General features: G+C 46.2%; 1 protein-coding gene across 1 annotated transcript; it reads right to left on the reverse strand.

Annotated features, from left to right (window-relative positions):
- Positions 1-6,992: 6,992 nt before the first annotated feature.
- RASL11A (RAS like family 11 member A) lies at positions 6,993-9,495 on the reverse strand. The gene is made up of 4 exons (XM_022574414.3): positions 9,254-9,495; positions 8,829-8,885; positions 8,651-8,730; positions 6,993-7,715 (listed from the first exon to the last, which is right to left on the reverse strand). The coding sequence occupies exons 1-4, from the start codon at positions 9,375-9,377 to the stop codon at positions 7,248-7,250; spliced, it is 729 nt and encodes a 242-aa protein (XP_022430122.1). The 5' UTR covers positions 9,378-9,495; the 3' UTR covers positions 6,993-7,247.
- Between the last annotated feature and the right edge of the window lie 11,842 nt (positions 9,496-21,337).

Genomic DNA, 21,337 nt, shown 5'->3' on the forward strand with positions numbered 1-21,337 from the left:
TATCTCTTTGTGTCCAAGGCCATTCTATTTTCGAGGGCAGAGACATTCCGTGTTCAGTAAGGATGGGCTTTGACAGCTGTCATTCGAGGCTTTCACATCTGCTAAACCCATATCCTAATTCAAGAATTGAATACAAGCACTTCCCTGGTGGCACAGTAGTTAAGAATCCACCTGTCAATGCAAGGGACATGAGTTCGAGCCCTGGTCCAGGAAGATCTCACATGCCGCGGAGCAACTAAGCCCATGCGCCACAATTACTGAACCTGTGCTCTAGAGCCTGCGAGCCACAATGACTGAGCCCATGTGCCACAACTACTGAAGCCCATGTGCCTAGAGCTCGTGACCGGCAACAAGAGAAGCCGCCGCAATGAGAAACCCGCGCACCACAATGAAGACTAGCCCCCGCTCACTGCAACTAGAGAAAGCCCGTGCGCAGCAACGAAGACCCAACGCAGCCAAAAATAAATAAATAAATTTATATATATATAAAAAAGAATGGAATACAGAGTCATAGTTCCTTCTGCTCTGCCATGCCTGGCAGCAAGGTTTGTAGGGGCTAGGGCCCCAGCTCTGGGTGCAGAGAGAGTCAGCTTGAATGTGGGCTCAGCTATTTACTAACTCACTACAACCAGGGGGCTTACACAACAGAAATGGATTGTCTCCCTGTTCCGGAGGGTAGACTGTGAGATCAAGTTGATGGATGGCCGGGCCAAACAGCCTCTGAAGATTCTAGGGAGGAATCTGTTCCAGACCTCTCTCCAGCTTCTGGAGTTCCTCGGCTTGTGGGCCCATCACCCCAATCTCTGCCTTCTTCTCGTGGCTTTCTCCTCTCTTCACATCGCCTTCCTGCTGTGCATGTCCTTCCGGGTCCAGATTTCCCCTGTCTGTAAGGACACAGTTGTACTGGATTAGGGCGTGCCCTAGTGACCTCATCTTAACTCGATTATCTCGGTAAAGACCCTGTTTCCAAATAAGGTCACATTCTGAGGTTCTGGGGCTCAGGATACCAATATATCTTTTTTCTTTTCTTTTTTTTTTTTTTGTTTGGCCATGCTGCGTGTCATGCGGGATCTTAGTTCCCTGACCAGGGCTCGAACCCACGCCCACTGCAGTGGAAGTGTGGAGGGTTGGACCACCAGGGAGGTCCCTGACATATTTTCCGAAGGAACACATTCAACCCATAACACTAACTCTCTTTACTAACAGAATTTGGGTGTTTACTGACTGTCTTAGAGCCCCAGTTTCCCCCATGTCAGATATGTATTGATTCTTATGGTTTCGTATTTAAGGAGCCCCAGGATTTGCCGTGGCCTGCCTTTGCTATTGTCTCGCTTACCTTTGAAGGTGGAAGCCCCTCTGCATCACTCAATCATCATTCAAGGTATGTAGTGGACTTTGCCACTGCTCGGTGTGAGAACCCCCTTCCAAAGCCTGGAGTGAGCCTTCGCCTTGCAGGTCTGGGTAGGAGACGGGGACCATCTACCACCACAGATGCTGGAAATGCCAGCTATTTACTTTCTTGGCCTCCCTTGTAGCTGTGCAGCTGCAGCCGGTGCTGTCAGCTCACCAGTCAGCTCACCCAGTGACTGAGTTAACTCCAAAGCCTTTTAATAAACCTCCCCCCTCTTTTTTTTAACTAAATCAGCCAGAGTCTTTTCTATTGCTTGTAAATGAAAGCCTGGATGGATACACCATGCAATATTCAAGGTCAGAAGCTTCATTAGGAGAATGGTAGCAGCTTCCAGAGGGCGCACGCAGTGGGATGATTGGCATGGGAAGCAAGACACTACAGTGTTTTTCAAATCAGAAAGACTTGGACTTAACTCTCAACTGTGCCACTTGGCCCGCTGAGAGGCTGTAAGAAAGTTAACGAACCTCTCTGAGCTTCATTATTCTCATCTGTCGAATGGTGATGATAATAATGAGCTACTTCATAGAATCATTGGGGGGATTAAACGAGCAAGTGCACCTAAGACTTGCTGTACGTTGTGGTTAAGTGTATGTGTCAACTTGACTGGGCCCTGGGGTATCCAAACGTTATTCTGGATGTGTCTGGGAGGGTGTTTCTACGTGAGATTAACATGTGATTCAGTAAACTGAGTAAAGTAGATTGCCCTCCCTAATGTGGGTGGGTCTCATCCAATCAGTCGAAGGCCTGAACAGACTAGAAAGGCTGACCCTTCCTTGAGTAAGAGGCCGCACTGCCTCGAGCTGGGACATCCATCTTTTCCTGCCTCTTGGGCTCAAGCTGGTATACTTGCTCTTGAATGTTGAGACAGCAGTTTTCAGACCAGAGTCACACCAACAGCTCTCCCGGGTCTCCAATCTGCTGATGGCAGATCTTGGAACTTCTCAGCCTTCACTATCACGTGAGCCTTCCCTCATTCAGGAGCTCCTGCCAGTGAACACCGCAACGAAGAGTAGCCCCCGCTCGCCGCAACTAGAGAAAGCCCGTGCGCAGCAACGAAGACCCAACGCAGCCAAAAACAAATAAATTAATTAAAAAAAAAAAAAACCAACAAATCCATGTGAGTGTTTCCAGGCAAAATCTGTTTATATAAGTAAGCCTTGCTGTTAACAGTGTTCTTCCTTTTTTTTTTTTTTTTTTGGCCACACAGTCGGGCATACATATCTTAGTTCCCCAACCAGGGATCGAACCCGTGTCCCCTGCCGTGGAAGTGCAGAGTCTTAAACACTGGATCGCCAGGGAAGTCCCTGTTCTTCTGATTGAAACAGAGAATGCTGGTAAGAAATGGCAGTAAGTGTTTTACAAGTGTAATGCATTGGTCCTCACGAACATAAAACGATGCTCAGAGGAAATCATGCTTTACAATCTGCAAAGGAAGGAAGGCCACTTCCTCCCGGTCTCTGGGGTGTTTGCCTCTCCTGCTCAGCCCTGCGATCTGCACTGTCCGCTAACTTCGTCAACACCGTCACATCTGGGTCAGCGTCTTATTTCACCTCGCAGACCCCCAGAGTCCCACCCGCAAGGGGGCCCCCAGACCTCTTGCCGGATTGAGTTCCCAGAGAAGGAATGTCATCCAGACACCACACCCTTCAGCACAGGGCCTTGCCTGAAGCAGGTTCTCAATAACCTGCAGGTAATTTGACATCATGGGAGTCACCGCAGAGGTGCTCTTCACAAAGAGATGAGGGAAATCGAAAGTGAGGATACTTGGGAGTTTGGGGTTAGCAGATGCAAACTATTATGTAGAGAACGGATAAACAACAAGGTCGTACTCTAGAGCACAGGGAACTATATTCAATATCTTGTGATAAACCGTAATGGAAAAGAATACAAAAAAGAATGTATATATATGTATAACTGAATCACTTTGCTGGACAGCAGAAATTAACACAACATTGTAAATCAACTATACTTCAATAAAATAAATTTCTTACAAAAGGGATGACACCTATTTTGCTCAAGTAGCCATGGTCTGGAGAACATTCTCTTTCCAATTCACCAAGAGGAAAAGAGCCACCTTTGACAGTTTGATAGAGGGCGCCCAGAATATGTTTTGGGGGATGCTGTCATGTATGGGAGAGTCTCACAGGTGCTATGGAGCTGAATTGGAGGAGGACACGTCTGGCCCTAACAAGGTTAATTTTCTACTGGGACGGAGGTACCCGAGGGCATCCAAACATGAGGGATGACTATGTTTCATCCGGGTTCAGCAAATTTCTACTCTATGCTGAGATGTCTGCTATTACAACCCAATCATCACTTACATCAGTTCACTCCTCCTTGAGCTCTGGCTAACTTAATGGTGTTTGGAAGGTAATTGTTTGGGGATTTTTTTCCCCTATATCACATCTTTCTCATTGAGTGTCAAAGTAGCTTGAGACGAATTTTAACAAAGTCTTTCAAAATATCCCTCCTTTTGGAGACAGATCAAATGGTAAGAATAAATTATTAATCACGCAAAGTATCTTCCCACTGCAAATTTGAATTGGTAACTTTGCATAATGAGAAGCTAAAGTTGCAACACATACAAGGGAAAAAAGCTACTCGAGCTTTATTCATGACTAAACAGTCATCTGGTCTTTCCTATTTGCTCTTTTGTTCACTGCCACCTTCCACGCTATTTATTTTAATCCATTTCTTTAAATGGATATTAATAAACTTCAGAACTTCCCTTCACCTCAACACGAGCAAAACAAATTTATTTCCTTCTGTTCTAATTGATTTATTTTTCCATCATTCAAGTTTGCTTTTCATAGGTCGCATGTGAAGTACAGCATGACTGCAGCATGTACAGTTGAGCCATTTGGATCCCGTCCATTCTTCTAGAACCTCACTCATAGGCACATGAATTAAATCATTCTGCAGTTGGAGGGCAGAATTAAAGCCGAGCCCTGACCGGAAGGAGAATGGGTGGTGCCAATGGAGAGAGACTCAGGAATTTCAAGACAGAGTGAGGATGGCCGGGGGTGGGGTGGTGGTGAAGAGAGACCAAGGATGCTGTAGCTCCTCCCCCCTTGTGAGGATGGAGGTGACCCTCACATTGATGATGACACCTTGGCGGTAAGGCAAACCTACCAAATGAAAATGCATAGACTGTCCTGTCCACAGCCACCTACGTTTTCAGTGTTCTGCCTAATGTTTCAGGAGTTCTGCCCCTGTCAGCAATATGACACCCAGGGCTCTGAAGGCTCTGTCCTCCCGGTTCTGGAGGGAAGAACCTGGCTCAGGGCCCAGCTTCCTCTCTAAGGGCTTCCTCAGGGCCCAGTCAAGCCCAAATCCTCAGATCCACCTCCCGACACAAATCTGACAACGTTCCCCCCGTAACTGTCTCCTGATAGCTCCAGCCTCCCCTCTTCTATGTCCAGCGCTGCTATCTCAGGACCGTTACAGGCATTCTCCAGGCACCTGACCCTCAAGGGACCCCGCTGCCATCAGGAGAGACACTGAGGTCCCCATGAGACACAGAGGCCAGGTGCTGTGCAGGGCCGGATCTGGGGACCAGAGAAGAGAGGAAGCTCTGTGGCCCTGGAAGTCAGTGTTTTGTGATGCTGAGGACGGGAGAACCACTTTCTGCCCGAGCCCCTGAGGCTGCTACTCCCTCTGGAACTGCCCCATGACTCATCCTTTGGCCCCACTGGACCACACTGGGCTGGATCCTGGCAAGCGCAAGGGCCCTTCCCGTCCCCAAGCTCGCTCACGTGGAACAGAATCATAGGCTGCCTCGGGGCGTCTCCTGTGCTGTTCTGTAGCTGTTACATTATGACTGACCTTTTCCTCATGGGATGTTTGATCTCGGCTCCTTGAGGGCGGAAGAGCCCCGGCACCGGTGCCACCTGGGCACGCTCTGGGCGTGACAGCCGTTAGGAGGGCCGGTTGCTCTCATGTCCACGCCTCACTGTTAAGATGGGTGGTGGGAAGCAGGAATGGCTGATGATGGGAAGAACTCCTTTTGTGTTGAGAGTATGCAAAGAACAAGGAGAATTAGGCACGTTTTAAAACACAATGGAATCCAAAACGATCCCTCCCCCCAAACAACAACAAAAGATAATGGAATCCAAAATATACTTGTTTTCTTATTTGGATACACCTTTAGATGTGAATGATCTAACATTATTAATCCTTTATGGCATTTTGCCTAGACACCCCCCAACTATAGGAAAGGGTGGTGTTAACATCACAGGTCTGGACACAGGCAAGGGTAATGGTCTGCAGTGGCCAGAAGCTGCATGTGTCATTTCCTGTCACCGCTAATAAAGAACCTTCAACTACTGAGGACACATCCTGTCCTCGTTCCGCAGAAGTGGCAAGTTGTTTCATTGTAATCTGCCATGGTTGTCCTTGGCACCAAAAACAATGTAGTCACTCACTTATTCATCAAATATTTACTGAAAACCTACCAGCCTATGTGCAAGCACTGGGCTAGAAGCTTGGAATACAAAGTCATAAAATGCAGCGACTGCCCTCAAGCAGTGCTCCTTCCAATGGGGGTGACAAATAGCTTCATGAAAAGGTTGGGTTATAACACAAATGCTACAGGAATAGAGGAAGACTCAGAGAAGGCACCCCAGGAGTTGAATGTAGCATGTGACTCGGGACTAGAAAGATCTTTTAGGTGGAGAATAGGACAAAATATTCAAGGCAGTAGTTCGTGCGAAGGCAGGGAGGCATGATAGTACCTGGTGAAGAGTGAGAAAGTCAGAGCGTTCTGTTGGAATGGATTGTCGGCTGTGTGTGTGTGTGTGTGTGTGTGTGTGTGTGCGCGCGCATCCGCGCGCATTTGTTTTGGAAGGAGGGGATGATGACTGTGGAGAGGAGGCAAATAATCTTGATTCCATGCCTCATTGATATTTTATCTGGCAGATAAGGGGAAACTAGCTGAGTTTTTTCAGTCATGGAAATAAGATGATCAGGGTTGGTTTTAGTAAGGTTGTCCTGGTGTGACGAAAGATTTAGAGCCAAGAAACCAGAGCCTCGCCCACAAGCTTGCTTGCCCATCCAGGCAAGAGCTGTAAAAGCCTAGATTAAGGAAAAGTGATGCTTTAGAGAAAAACAGAAGAGAGAATTGACAGACCGGGTGCGCCATTGGTTAGGGTAAAGGAGACAGAGAGGGATGGAGAATTTTCGGGCAACTCCAGGGAGGGTGCACTTACTGACAATGGGAATGCTGGAAGGAGGGTTGTTTTTTTAATACTGGTGGAGAGGATAAACTCCCACTTACACCAATAAATAATAATGTTATTCATGTCATAATTTTTTAGCATCTGTGCACAATGAACCCCTTCCGCTGAAAATCACATGGTGTCAGTTTCATGCCCAGGGCAAAGTGCCCTAATTAAAGACATCCTGCAGTTACTCAAATCCCTTTCCTCCTCCACAGACTGTCCTTTCTCCCACACCAGATTCCCTCTGCATCAACCCCTCCCCGCAGGAGCCACCAATCAGAGTTCAGACTGGGGGTAAGCCTGGAGCAGTTCTGGGCTCTGGTGCAAGTATGATTTCTATAAAAAGACATTTAAAAACAAGGAGCAATGTTGCCATTTGCCTTTAATGGAAAAGTGGCTGGCAGTTACAGTTTTAAAAAAATCTTTTATTAAAAAAAAACTCTATCCAACTTCTAGGCAATCACCGTTTGAATTTTCAGAAATAAACATACACTTGAAAACTAACAGTTTGTATAAAAATAAACTCTGAATGTGTGATTAAAAAGGGTGACCCCCAGTCTTCTCAGCTGCATGAATGCGTGATAAAAAGGGGACGAGTCCATCCAGTGGAGATGGGTCTACCCCAGGGTGGAGGGGGCCTTGGCCTTGGAGGAAAGAGCTTGCTTGAAGCGCCTCTTCAGGTCCTGCATGTTGGGAGAACGTGGCCGGGGGATGATGGAGGCTCTTCTCCTCTCCCCACCGAGGCTGTGCAGCTTGCTCACTTCTTTGCACAGATGCTGAAACACATCACAGACATCTTCATAGTTTTCACTGGTGGAAATTTCCAGGAACAGGCTGCCCAGCTCGTTGGCCAGTTGGATGCCGTCACGGGTCTGCACCTGTCGGGCATGCAGAAGGTCCCCCTTGTTGCCCACGATGATGACGGGGGCTTTAGAGTCAGGGTGGACCTTCCGGATGTGCTGGTACAGGGGGCGGATGGACAGGTAGCTGTCATAGTCCGTGATGGAATAGACCAGCAGGAAGCCCTCTGCCCACTGCACGCACTTGGACAGGGAGTCGACCGCCAGGCTGAGGCTGTCTTGGACCTGAAAAGAGCAAAGTGAGCCCGGATCAAGGAAGCTCTCGGTGGGAGAAACTGGAAAGAACATCAAAGCCACCCTTGAAAAAAACGGTTGAACAAGAAATCACTAAATATAGTTTCAGGTTCTACCCAGCTTCTGCAGAAGGAAGCTTTTGATATGGAAAGAGCCAATTCTCAGGCAAGCTCCCTTCCTGGGTTATTTTATTAGCTGTTACCGACACATTACTTTTAACCCCCTTGCTTGGCAGGTAGCCTGTGATGAAACAGTCTGTGATGATTTCAATGAGAACTTCAACTCAGGATGGCGCAATTTTTAGGGAACTAACTCAGAATAAACAGAACTTTGAAAATAAGCCAAGATAAATATCTATTCCCCAACCCATAAAAATATTTTTAGCATGTCCTTCTTGAGAATGTTACAGAAACAAATTCCTTCTTTCGGTTCTTCCACAAGACCTTTCCTCCCTAGAAGGGAGAGCAATTAGTAACTTGTTAATCAAGTCACATTCCTGACGGCTTGCCATGGGGTTATCTGATTGGAATTACTGAGAGGAACAGCGAGAAACAGGAGCGCTTCAGCAGACCTTGCTAGGGGAGAAGACCCTCTCCAGAATCCCACCCCCATAGTTTTGTTCCGGGTTCCAAGCCTGAGCTGCTCCTGACAGAAGTGGTGAGACCCGTGTAACCAGTGATGCCCCGGCCAGGGCTGCGAAGAGAAGCTAAGCATCTCTTCCCCTTTCCGAGGTGGCAGACAGGAGAAGGCGGCCTCTATAACAATCCACTCTCCCCGCCCCCCATCGTGGACGGTTTCTAACACCCCAACGACTGGCCCCACCTGGGGACGGCACACCCCTCCATCTGAACGCATAACAGGCGTGCCCAGACACCTGGCTCGGGCGTCTGGAAGCGGAGGAGCCGCCTGCTCTTGGCAGTCCTTACCTGGATGCCGCCGGGAGTGTCCTGGATCTGCAGGGAGAGCTGGTCTCCCTCCACGCACACGAGCCGCGAGTACAACTTGCCTGGAGAATGAAGGAAACTTGACTTTTAAATTCTCACACTCTCCTCAGGAAAAAGAAAATCAGAGCATGCAGCCTCAACAGAACGAAACGAACCTAACCTGTGTTCGGCTCATAATCGCCAATGAATCTCTTGGTCAGGAAGCGCACAATCATTGCTGAAAAGGAAAGGAAAATCAGCTGAAGGACTAGGACGAGACAGTCAAACCGGGACCGTCTCGGGGAAATGGGGGCGTGACGGGCCGCAGTACCGCGGATGCTGCCTGCATCCTCAGGCTCCGCAGGGGCGAGGGTGCGGCCGCGGCCTCCGCGGGTTTTGGGGCGGGTGCGGCCGGGGGTGCGCTACGCGCCGCACCGGCACCCGTTCTCGAACAGGTGCCCGCCGGCGAAGGCTCAGGAGTGCAAGGTCCGGGGAAGCGGCGGGAAAGCAGGCTGGCGGGGGGAGGCCGGCAGCGGCCTGGAAACGTCCGGGCCCCCCTGCGCCCTCCCCTCCGCCGGGAGCCCCCGCTTTCCCCGGGGCGCTCACCGCTCTTGCCCACGCGGCCGGCGCCTAGCACGGCCAGTTTGATGTCCTTGGGCAGGAGGTAGTCGGAGGAGGACTCGGGGATGGGCGCGAGCAGAAAGTGTCCGGACATGGTGGGCGGCCGCATGGAGCGCGCGGTCGAGCGCGGGGACACCGGCGCGCGGGGACCTCGGCGGCCGGTGCAGCGAGCCCGGCCGGCGGCTTTTAAAGGGCTGGGCGCGCTGGGGGCCCCGCGGCCGCCTCCGGCTCCTCCTCTTCCCGCCCCTTCCAGCAGCGGCGCGGAGGGGGCGGAGCCGGAGAGTCCAGGGCCCCGTCACCGCGGCGCGCGCACCCGCTTGACGCGCTCTGCTGGGGTCCTACGCTGCTCCGGCCTCCGGGCCCTGGAGATCCGGCCTCCGCTGTGCCTGCGTAGCCCTGGCGGCCCCCTCCATCCTGCAGAGGCGAGACCGGAATTATGAGAGAGATCAGAATTATGAGCTGGGGGACGAAAGAAAGGAAAAATGCAATTGGTCGGACGTTTCCGCAGCAATGGGAAGGATAAATTCCTGGCGAATGGTGCCCTTTTTATTTTTGAAAGGTGCTGATGGGTGACATTATTAGGATAGAGCCCTGACTTAGTATCAGTATAAGGGAGTTGCAGACACTGTGACCTTGCTCCAGATTTGTGAAGGCCCCTTGGGGACAGCCATTGTCCCCAGCCTCCGAACCCAGCCCCTGGCTGCTGGTGCTGGCTGAGCTGACTCATTAGCGAACACTCAACAAGCTAATTGAGAGCTCTGGCTCCGGACTAATCCTCCATCAAACACCGTCCTATGACTTGAGTCACGCCTTTGCTTCATCATTCAAGTACTTATTTCTAAGTGTAAAGCGGAGTTTAGGGTGGGCGTGGAAGTGGGAGGAAGATGACACAAAAGCAAAATCCGGCCAGTCTTGGGTTTCGGGAGCCCACAGTGGCAAAAAGGCAAAAAAGGCTTGGGATTCTGTCCTTGCAGGTTAGACCTTCAGGCTTCTGCCTCCTGTGCTCCAGCCTCACAGGTCCAATTGCCTCTTAGACAGCCCCACCCTCACTCACCCCTTTCTCCATCTTGGTTGTATCAGTTAGCTTTTGCTGCCTGACAAACTGCACGAAACTTACTGCCTTGAAACCGCAATCCCTCACGGTTGCTCACCAGTCTGCAGGTCAGTGCAGTGGTTATCCTAATCCAGGCCCGGCTCAGCTGATGTTGGCCGCAGGCTTTCATTCTTCCATGCATCGGCAGAGAGCTGGTGGCAGCGGGCTAGGGGCGATGGGGGCGGGGGTGGGGGCTGGCTGGTGGCTCCAGATTGGTGTCCTCAGGCAGCTGGCCGGCTGCCAGCTGCGGTGGTGGGAGGGGCAGTGGCTGAGCCACATGTTTCTCCTCACCCAGAAGGCGGGCCAGGATCATGGCGGCTGGGCAGAGTTCCAGAGTGTGAGTGGAAGTGTTAACAGGCCTCCTGAGACCTAGGCTCCGGGGAGGAACCCATCACCCCTGCTGCCTTCTCTTGGCCAAAGCAAGCCGTGGTGCCAGCCCACATTCCAGGGGCGGGAAGTGCACTCCACTCCTTGGTGAGGAGAGCTGCAAAGCCACATTTGAAAGGGCTGGGATGCAGAGAGGGGTAGGAGAAGAGGTCCGTTTTTGCAGTCGACCACACTGATAAGTGTGCGAATGTGCCTCCATCCACCCGGTAGCCCAAGCCAGCGACCTGTGTGCCAGATCTCTGAACCCTCGTACCCAGCTCTCGGTTCCGGCCACTGAGAGGCCTTGACTCTAACCCCTCTCGCTTCCACATGGATTAATCACCAAGTTCCATCATTTCTTCTGCCTCCATTTCTTGGTATCTCGTCCTCTCCATCACTCCTGCTCTCTTTGCTTCTCACTTGAAGAACCCTGAGGCAGACCAGGAAGAGGGTGACTGGTTCCCTTGCCCCTCGCTCAGGGGAGCCTCCTCTGGTCACTGCTGCCATCCCCACCCCTGCATCCCAGTTACTCACGCTCAGGGCACCCTTAAGGCAGCACTGATCCCAACTGTCATTACTTTCTGGTGGAATATTTATTTCATGTCTCTGTCCCAGAAGGCAGGGCCTCTAGCTTGTGTCTTTAGTGCCCAGCACATAGTGGCAGCTGGGGTTCGTGAGGTCTTTAATAAATGTTAGTCCACGGACAGACTTTCTGAATGGTGTCTTCGCTGTGTGAACTGGAGAAGACGGAAGTCACGTGTGTGACTATTATCCCAATACCTATGTTTTGAGGGCAGTCAGCTCTCAGGAGAAAGCGTTCCAGGGAACGTCCTGAGCTGAACTGCCTTATTACATCTGTACTGTCCTTTGGTTCAGCACAAGGCAGTCCCCTTCTGTTCAACTTCAGTTTGACTGGAAAGACTTGAAGCCCGGAACCTCCTTTCCTGACTGGGGAAAAGTCACCATAAAGAGAGTTACTATTTACAGAACAACCTTGAAACAATTAGGTTCCAGGGGTCCTTGAGCATTCAGTGACAGGGGCCTGGGTTGTTGCCTTTCAGATTCTCCTGGCCTCTCCTTCTTGAACACAGAATGGCTCCTGCTTCATTAAACATCAAGTACTCATCCAAGCAGGGAGGGAGGGAGGACCCTCTTCGTCTCTTTTTATTATGAAATAAAATAATTCTCAGAAGAACCCAGCAGACTGTCTTACATCTCAGTGGCCAGAACTGAGAAGCTGGGAACCAGTGTATTCATGTACCTAGCAGAGAATACCAGGGTTGCCAGGACTAGCTCGGATCAGTTCCTCCCTGGAGGCCACACACATTGCTACCCTGTTAGAAATCCAGCAACAGAAGAGGGGATCCTTGTTGAGCAGCAGTCAATGGGATCTGTCCAAACACCCTTCACTTTCCTGAAGTTAAAATGCAGAACTTAACAAGGGAAAAGAGAGCCCTTTCTTGGCTGAATCGTGGGCTTATCTCCTCACCTCATTCCCTTACATTCCCTGTCAGGTATAAGGTCATTTTAGGTTAAGGTCGCCCCATAGTAAGATCCCTAAGACTGTCCTCTGCCTGGTGACAGCTATGTTCCATTTTGCACGTACAGTGCACCTTTGCTCAGAACTCAAAATGTTATTCATTCTCCTTGGAAAGCTCTTTGCATTTGCAAATACCCAAGATCATCCGTGGCCCTTTATGCAGATAATGTTACTGAACTGTAGAATTATAAACAGCCTTGCCTAAATTGCTGCTTGTGCTCTATCTCATTTTGGATTTCTTTGTATCCAGTTATGTAAAATTGTGGTGCAAGTAGTATGACACAGGTATGCTGAAGTGGTTTTAAAAAGATAATAGAAAAAATATATATAAAAAGATAATAGAAATGTGTAGGCAGATATGAATACACAAATCCGTGGGTGTTCAGAATGACTGTGAAGGGTAGAATTTAGTAATATGCAAATAAGGTCAGGCTTGGAAAGCTATTAACCCTTCACCATCCAAAGAAGCTTGATTTCTAGCCCTCAGGCAAAACTTTGCCAGGGGTCCTCCCCTACTTCAGGAATGTCTCTCCTACCACCATCCATCACCCAATATCAACTACCTTTCCTGTCTATCCTGAATCCTTGAACATTGAGGCTGGAGACTCAGACTATGCCTTCAAGTACTTTCCTCAGTATAAAAATTACACCTCTCTCCTCTACCAGCTCCCTACTTTAATTCAGCAGTCAAATGACTGAAACTCTACTCTTTGCGAGGCTGTTAAGCGCTGGTACAGAACATAAACAACAGCTTTCTGTTATCAAACATTTACTGAGAGGACAACAACGTATAAGACTTGCCTGACTTCACAGACACCCCCACAGTGAAGTTAATTAAAATAATTATCGTTTATGTATCACTGCTGAGTTTCCCAAAAAAATTCTCAATTAATTCTTCCGTAATTTTAATCCTGTGAAATGGGTAAAATATCTCCTAAACTGAGGTTTGGACGAGTTTAGTCACTTACTCATAGACTCATTCAATAGTGGGCGTCTCAACCCCCGTGATTTCAAATCTTGGCACTGTGGAGAGTAGGATGGAGAACACTGCTCATGTAAATGCAATGACAAAGCAGATGGGCTCAGAACTCCAATACAGCTGCAACAGAGAGAATTTAATCTGAATGGGTTTATTTCTGGGTTCTCAACTCTGTTCCATTGATCTCTGTGTCTTTTTATACCAATACTATATTGTTTTGATAATTATAGCTTTGTAGTATACTTTGACATCAGGGAGCATGATACCTCCAGCTTTGTCTTTCTCAAGATTGCTTTGCAATTTAGGATCTTTTGTGGTTCCGAATAAATTTTATAACTATTTGTTCTAATTCTGTGAAAATTGCCACTGGAATTTCGATAGGGATTGCACTGAATCTGTAGATTGCTTTGGGTAGTATGGACATTTTAACAATATTAATTCTTCCAATCCATGAGTATGGAATATCTTTCCATTTATTCGCATCTTCTTCAAGTTCGTTGATCAACATCTTACAGCTTTCAGTGTACGGGTCTTTCACCTCCTTGGCTGAATAAGTTTTGTTTTTTTTTTAATGTGATTGTAAATGGGATTTTCTTAAATTTTCTTTATGATAGTTTGTTATTAGTGTAAAGACACTACAGATTTCTGTATATTGATTTTGCATCCTGAAACTTTACTGAATTCATTTATTAGTTCTAACAGTTTTTAATGGAGTCTTTAGCGTTTTCTATGTATAGTACCATGTCACCTGCAAACAATGAGTTTTACTTCTTACTTTCCAATTTGAATGTCTTTCTTTTTCCTACACATATATGGACAATTAATTTACGACAAAGGAGCCAATAACATACAATGGAGAAAGGACAGTTTTGTCAATAAATGGTGTTGGGATAACTGGACAGCCACAACATGCAAAAGAATGAAACTAGACCACTATCTTACACCATAGACAAAAACTGACTCAAAATGGATTAGTGACTTGAATGTAAGACCTGAAACCAGACAAAAACTGACTCAAAATGGATTAGTGACTTGAATGTAAGACCTGAAACCATAAGAATCCTAGAAGAAAACACAGGCAATAACCTTGACGTCAACGTTTTTGTGGATCTGAGTGCAAAGGCAAGGGAGACAAAAGCAAAAATAAACAAATGGGACTACATCAAACTACAAAGCTTCTGCACAGCAAAAGACACCAAAACAGAAAGGCAGAAATACAAACTACTATGTATATGAAGACATATTGTACAGCACAGGTAATTAGAGCTATTATTTTGTAATAACTTTTCTTTTGGCTGTGCCGCGCAGCATGTGGGATCTTAGTTCCCTGACCAGGGATCGAACCTGAGTCCCCTGTAGTGGGAACGTGGAGTCTTAACCACTGGACCACCAGGAAAGTCCCTGTAATAACGTTTAATGGAGTATAATCTATAAAAATATTGAATCACTATGCTGTACACTTAATATTGTAAATCAGCTATACTTAAAAACACACACACAGGGCTTCCCTGGTGGCGCAGTGGTTGAGAGTCCGCCTGCAGATGCAGGGGACACGGGTTCGTGCCCCGGTCGGGGAAGATCCCACATGCCGCGGAGTGGCTGGGCCCGTGAGCCATGGCCGCTGAGCCTGCGTGTCCGGAGCCTGTGCTCCGCAACGGGAGAGGCCACAACAGTGAGAGGCCCGCGTACGGCAAAAAAACAAACAAACAAAAAAACATACACACATACAAAAAGGCAACCCACTGAATGGGAGGAGATATTTGCTAATCATATATCCAGTACGGGGCTAATATCCAAATGTATAAAGAACTCATACGACAAAAAATCCGATTAAAAAATGGGCAGGGGATCTGAATAAACATTTTTCCAAAGACATTCAGATGGCCAACAGGCACATGAAAAGATGTTCAGCATCAGTAATCATCAGGGAAATGCAAACCAATCACAATGCGATATCACCTCACACCTGTTAGAATGGCTATCATCAAAAAGATAAATAAATGTTGGTAAGGATGTGGAGAAAAAGGAACTCCTGTGCACTGGTGGGAATGTAAATTGATGCAGCCACTATGGAAACAGTATGGAGGTTCCTCAAAAAACAGTAGAACTGGGCTTCCCTGGTGGTGCAGTGGTTGGGAGTCTGCCTGCCAACGCAGGGGACACGGGTTCGAGTCCTGGTCCAGGAAGATCCCACATGCTGCCCGCGCGCAGCAATGAAGACCCAACGCAGCCAAAAATAAAAAACAAAACAAAAAAACAGTAGAACTACCGTATGACCCAGCTACTCGGCTTCTGGGTATTTATCTAAAGAAAACAAGAACACTAATTTGAAAAGACACATGCACCCTTATATTCATTGTAGCATTATTTACAATAGTCAAGATATGGAGGTGTCCACTGATGGATGAAGATGTGACATGTATAATAGAATACTACTCAGCTGTAAAAAAAGTGAAATCTTGCCATTTGTGACATGGATGGACCTCAAGGGCATAATGCTAAATGAAATGTCAGACAGAGAAAGACGAATTCCAAATAATTTCACTCATATATGGAGCCTTATAAAACAAAACAAAAACTCATGGATACAGAGAACAAGACTAGTAGTTACCAGAGGGGAAGAAGTTTGGGAAGTAGGTGAAAAGGGTGAAGGGAGTCAAATGTATGCTGATGGATGGTAACTGTATCTTTGGTGATCACTTTGTAGTGTACACAAAATGCTGATTTATAATGCTGCACACCTGAAACTTGTTAGAAATCTGAAGTGGGGGGTGGGTAATCAGGAAAAGCTGCAGGGAGAAATGACTGGTCCCTGAGCATATTTGATAGATGGAAACACAAGGGTAGAGAGATGTCGTATGTAGTTGAGGGAAGAGCACGAGCAGAAGCAGGAAGGCAGGAAGCATACGGCAAGCAGTCTCAAAGGCGAGTATATAGTAGATGACCCAAAGGTTGGGGAGCAGACTGTGGATGGCAATGAACGCCTCAGTAAGGAATCATCTGGAGGCTATGGAACGCCACTCAACTGTTCTTGAGGCAGCCCCTAGTATATGCAAGTGCCAGAGCTAGGAGCATCCGAAGGACAGATGGACAGATGGTCTCTGCTCTCAAGGATCTTCGAACTGTTCACTTGCTCATTAATTGCCATGAGCAATTAATCTGAACTCTGTTCTTTCTCAGGAGCAAAAATCCAATCACATCTTCACTTGGGCTAAGCCATCACCTCATTCTGTAGACAGCAAAGAGCACCCTGTGGCATTTCTTTTCCAATCCAAATGATTTCCACAAACTGCACTCTTGCTAGGAAAGTTTTGAGAGGCTTCTCTGTGCCTTTCCCATGAGGGCCTTTGAGAGATGGCCCATCAGTTGCCCCTCACCACTCACCTTTGCTATTGAAAAAGAATCACAACACACAACCTTGGACTGCTTATTCACGCCTCTACACACTTTCTCCACCTCAGCAGGAACAGCTGCACATGCTGCCTCACTGTTATTTATAACCAAGCAATTTGTCTAAGATTCTATGAAGGTTTCTTGCTTGAACAATACCAATGTTTTCCTTTAAGTGGGGCTGGGATGAATATGCTATAAACTCATACCTCAAATCAAATTCAGCTTAAAATTCTCTTGTGCTCAAAAAATAAGATAAACGTAACTTCTTATATTTTAGCGACGCTTACGGCTAAATGTCAGCCAGTGTTTATATTTAGAATCTTTCCCATCCTAGTGCAGAGAAAAATGGAAACCTACCCTGATGGGAGTACAGAAGATACAGGAAACTGGGGGGCTTTTTGGCCACAACGTTCAGAAGCAAATTTCAGTGTGATGTAGTTTATTCAGCCCTTCGGATCGGGTTCAACTGAAAATGAACAGGCCTTAAGAGATACCTGGCTAGATCAGAAGAGAGAGTTCAAGAAGCCACGCAGCCTCATTCCCAACCATGGTTCTTATTAAGAACAGGGTGAAAAGTTTTATAGTTAGAATATTTTTCTTCATTCTCATTGGTAAGTGTGAGAAAAGGGAATTGTACAGTAAGGGATTAATTTATAAATTCACACTTTGTGATGGTTACTCATTAAACGACCTGCATCTCAAGGCAGGCACGTAATCTTATCAGCAAACACACATTAGTCAAATCTCAAGGGTTTCAATTTAATTCATCTCTCCACTAATAAAACCTTCCAAGCTCATCTGTGTAATAGCTGCACCAAATGGAGGTGCCCAAGAGGGAGTTGGAAATACACATCTAGAGCTTCAGAGAAAGTGAGCTCTGAAATTGAGTCTCAAGTGTATTAGAGATGGCTAGACATAAACTTAGTGGTTCTCAAATTGGAGCATGCATCTCCATCACCCAGAGAGCTTGTTAAGTGCTGCCCACGCCCCCTCCCCGGAATTTCTGATTCAGTAGGTCTGCATTTTTAACAAGTTCCCAGATGCTGATGCTGCGAGCTGGGAAACTATACTTGAAGAATCACTGGCTTAGATCACCCAGAAAGAACTTAGGAGTGACAGATGTGGAACATTAAGGAAAATCCAGAATAAGGGGGACGAAGGAGTCGGACAGGCAGAGGAACCTGGCTAAAGTGTGACGGCAAAAAACAAAGGTGTTGGCTCTTACAAATACCAGGGAGATAAAGCCAAATTGGAAAGTCTCTAAATTTAATTAGCAGGTGTTTGGTAACCTCTAGGAGTAGTTTCATTAGAGTGGTGTAGGCAGAAGCCATATTTGCAGTGGGAGACTGGGAATTTAAGCTACAAAATGAGGAAGACAAACGAAAAGCTGCTTGCTTAATTTGCTGGCTTTCACTAGTCTGTAAGCTGAAGCCAAGGAAGCAGTACGTGGCAAGGGTCAAACAAGAGAAACCACGAAAAATCAGTGAAAACAAGAGCCCTGTAAACATCAACTTTCCCCTTTACTGTCCTTTTACACTCCTTGAAGCCTTATTTTGCCTTGATTTAAATAGGATTTCCGATTGTACTGCTCTTCCTAGATTGTAACTTCCTTAATGGTGTTTGACCTCCAAATATCTCATGACTTACTGAATCTGACTTTGGGGCTGGAAGTGGTAGAAGATTAGGTCAGAAAAGTAGGTAGAGGGCAGATGATATAGGGCTTTGAATGTGCGAATAAAGGCACTTCAGTATTTGGAGGTCAGAAAGACAGTAAGGTCCAGCAAAGACTGCAGTGGAGGTAAAAGGAAACCAGGTTAAGTGTTCCAGAAGCTAAGGAAAGCCAAATTCAATAACGCAACATTTTCTCCCACCAGATTAGCAAAGACTAAATTATAATAATCAATGCTGGAGAGAGTGCCAAGACAATCATTTTCACTCACTCACAGAGTGCTAACTGGTACAACCCTTTAGGAAAGCAATCAAAACGAACCAAGAATCTGGAAAACACATTTTAAACTCAGTATTGTGCATGTGAGAAAACCCATCTTTAAAAATCCAAAAGAGCTATACGCATATTCACATAGCATCGCCATTGATAGTATTTTAGAAAACTGCTGCACCACACACTAGATGGAAGCGTTCACATTTTCTGACTACCTGCCCTAATAACTCCCCTTAGCCAGTCTTGTTTGCAGCCTTTCCTTTTCCCAATGTCCAGCCTCACCAGCCCTCCTGAACTAAGATATCTTACACCATTTCCTTTTTGACAAGTCACAATTATACTTCCTTTCACTTAGTCATAGTTAAACATGGAATCAGACTCAAAGCACGCAAGGGACCTCTAGGAATCATTCAGTCCAATCCCTACTTGCAGATGACACCCTCATTTTACAGAAGCAGCAACAGTCAGTAAGGTTAACATGACTGGCTGGAGAACGAACAAAGAAATGTTTGAGGTCTCTTTGATTTTTCCACGTGACGGATTTAATAATCCCAATTACTCCTGAGCAAAACGATTGGTTAGCCCTCAAAATTCAAAATTCAGAAAATAGTTTTATAAAGTACATAGGAAAATAAAACTGAACGTAAAGCAGAAAATGTCTTAAACAAAACAAAAAGCAGTGCTTTTCTCATTAAAGAGCATTTACTGAGTGTATATTATGTGCCAGGCACCAGAAGTACAAAATATAAGGCAGAGTCCCTACCCTCAGGTCTAGTGAGGAAGGCAGGTTTTAAAAATTATAAACACTGTGAGAAGCAAACACACAAAAATGTGGGGGAATTTATTCCACCAACCCGAACCAGAAGTAATCTCTGATTCCAAGCACTTTCATTCCTCTCCTTAAAATGCCTTAATCAGGGACGGTTCACCTATGACTCAAGGTGAGTGAACGACAAGCAGAAATTCCATCAAACGAACAAAGCAAAGTGTAGGTATTTCAGGCAAAGGCAAGTGCGTGTGCAAAACTGGGGCAATGAAGAGCAGTTCCATAAACAGTTTTCCTAGTAGCTAAAGCCATCACGTAGGAAAACAGAAATAAAGAGAAAAACAATTTAGTAGGAAGCAGACTAGTTACACGTACCTTGAAAAACTAAACCATGAGTTATAGACATACAGGTTAAGCAATATGCAATAAAGCAGGAGGCTCAATAAACATGATGCCTTGAAGCTGCTTTAATAGTTTACAGGAGAAATCAAAATGTGCCTAAAGGGGCAGGAATGAAGAAACGGCTATGAAAGATACTCATGAAATAGAATTTTTAAATATGCAAAGTGACTTCAACCTAGTGCATAAGTGGTAACTTAAGATGGAAAAACACAGAACACAGATGCCAACTGATGCAATATATAAGGTTTTCCTTGTTTTCTGTGGTGGTGCCGGTAAACAATTTCTTTTGACCAACAGAGTCATGTTTAAACATGACCCTCTACCACTAGATGTGAATCTTTTGAGGGCAATTAATAACCACCATTTACTGAGTTAGGTTAGGAATCCAAGGTCCAAAGCCAGGGTTTGCTGGATTCCAAGCCCTATTACCATCACACTTCACTAGATGAAACTGAAGGCCACTAACACTGGGTTTCAACCTATTCACAGCGTTTACTAAAATTATAAACAGGTTCTTGTCCTCAAGTCTAATAGTGGGGACAGAATACCGAGTGAGTAGTCAAGGTTTTCATTTTTTAAAAAATTAATTAATTTATTCATGGCTGTGTTGGGTCTTTCTTGCTGCGCACGGGCTTTCTCTAGTTGCGGTGAGTGGGGGCTACTCTTCATTGCAGTGTGCTGGCTTCTCACTGCAGTGGCTTCTCTTGTTGCGGAGCACAGACTCTAACTGTGTGGGCTTCAGTAGTTGCGGCACGCAGGCTCAGTAGTTGTGGCGCACAGGCTTAGCTGCTCCGTGGCATGTGGGATCTTCCTGGACCAGGGCTCGAACCCGTGTCCCCTGCATTGGTAGGCGGATTCGTAACCACTGCGCCACCAGGGAAGCCCAAGGTTTTCATTTTAAATAAGCTTGCTACAGGTATTATCACAGAATACTGAAGGCAGGGCGATGAGATGTGATCAATTCCCTACTGGATGTTTACCACATCCTATTAAAAATATCCAGGAAGTAACAAAACCTAAAATGGTGTTCCAACTAGACAAAGTAGCTTTAAAATATTCCTATTAATATGAAGCAATATAGAACTGATGACTAAAATCCGATTATGCAGCCAGATTGCCTGGGTTTGAGTCTTTGCCCAACACCATGCACCTGTAACCTCAGGCAAGTTACTTGTGCCTCAGCTTCATATAAAATGAGCAAAACAAAACTTATTCCAAGTTTTTTACGAGTACATTATGTAAAGTGCTTAGAATGCCACATAACATATTCGATGCTATATAAATACTTACCCAGTTTAAATAAAAAAGGTATTCCAGTTTTTAACACTTTTCTGAGCCCTGCTGCACGAAAGGTCTGAACAACTCAGAACTAACGTGTAACTCACAAAGGACCAGGAAGGGGCTTTAAACCATGTATATTTAAATAGTAGGCTTCAAAGGTAAGTTCTTGATCCTCAAAACACAGCTACTTAATTTATGATGCAATTATGAGCATCAACTTTTCCTGAGCTTAATTATAACAGATAACTTTCATTCATTTAAAATCCTTTGTTCATAGGAATTGAGACTATTTTCAAACTAGGACAAA

Source organism: Delphinapterus leucas, chromosome 18, assembly GCF_059928025.1.
Source record: "Delphinapterus leucas isolate spDelLeu-1000000601 "Yukka" chromosome 18, BTC_Dleu_Yukka2, whole genome shotgun sequence".
NCBI lineage: Eukaryota > Metazoa > Chordata > Mammalia > Artiodactyla > Monodontidae > Delphinapterus > Delphinapterus leucas.

Coding starts and splice junctions, on each gene's coding strand:
- RASL11A (XM_022574414.3), bottom strand. CDS start 9,377: ATGCGGCCGCCCACCATGTCCGGACACTTTCTGCTCGCGCCCATCCCC. Junction 8,731..8,828: donor CGATTATGAGCCGAACACAG/GTTAGGTTCGTT, acceptor TTCATTCTCCAG/GCAAGTTGTACTCGCGGCTC. Junction 7,716..8,650: donor ACACTCCCGGCGGCATCCAG/GTAAGGACTGCC, acceptor TGCTCTTTTCAG/GTCCAAGACAGCCTCAGCCT.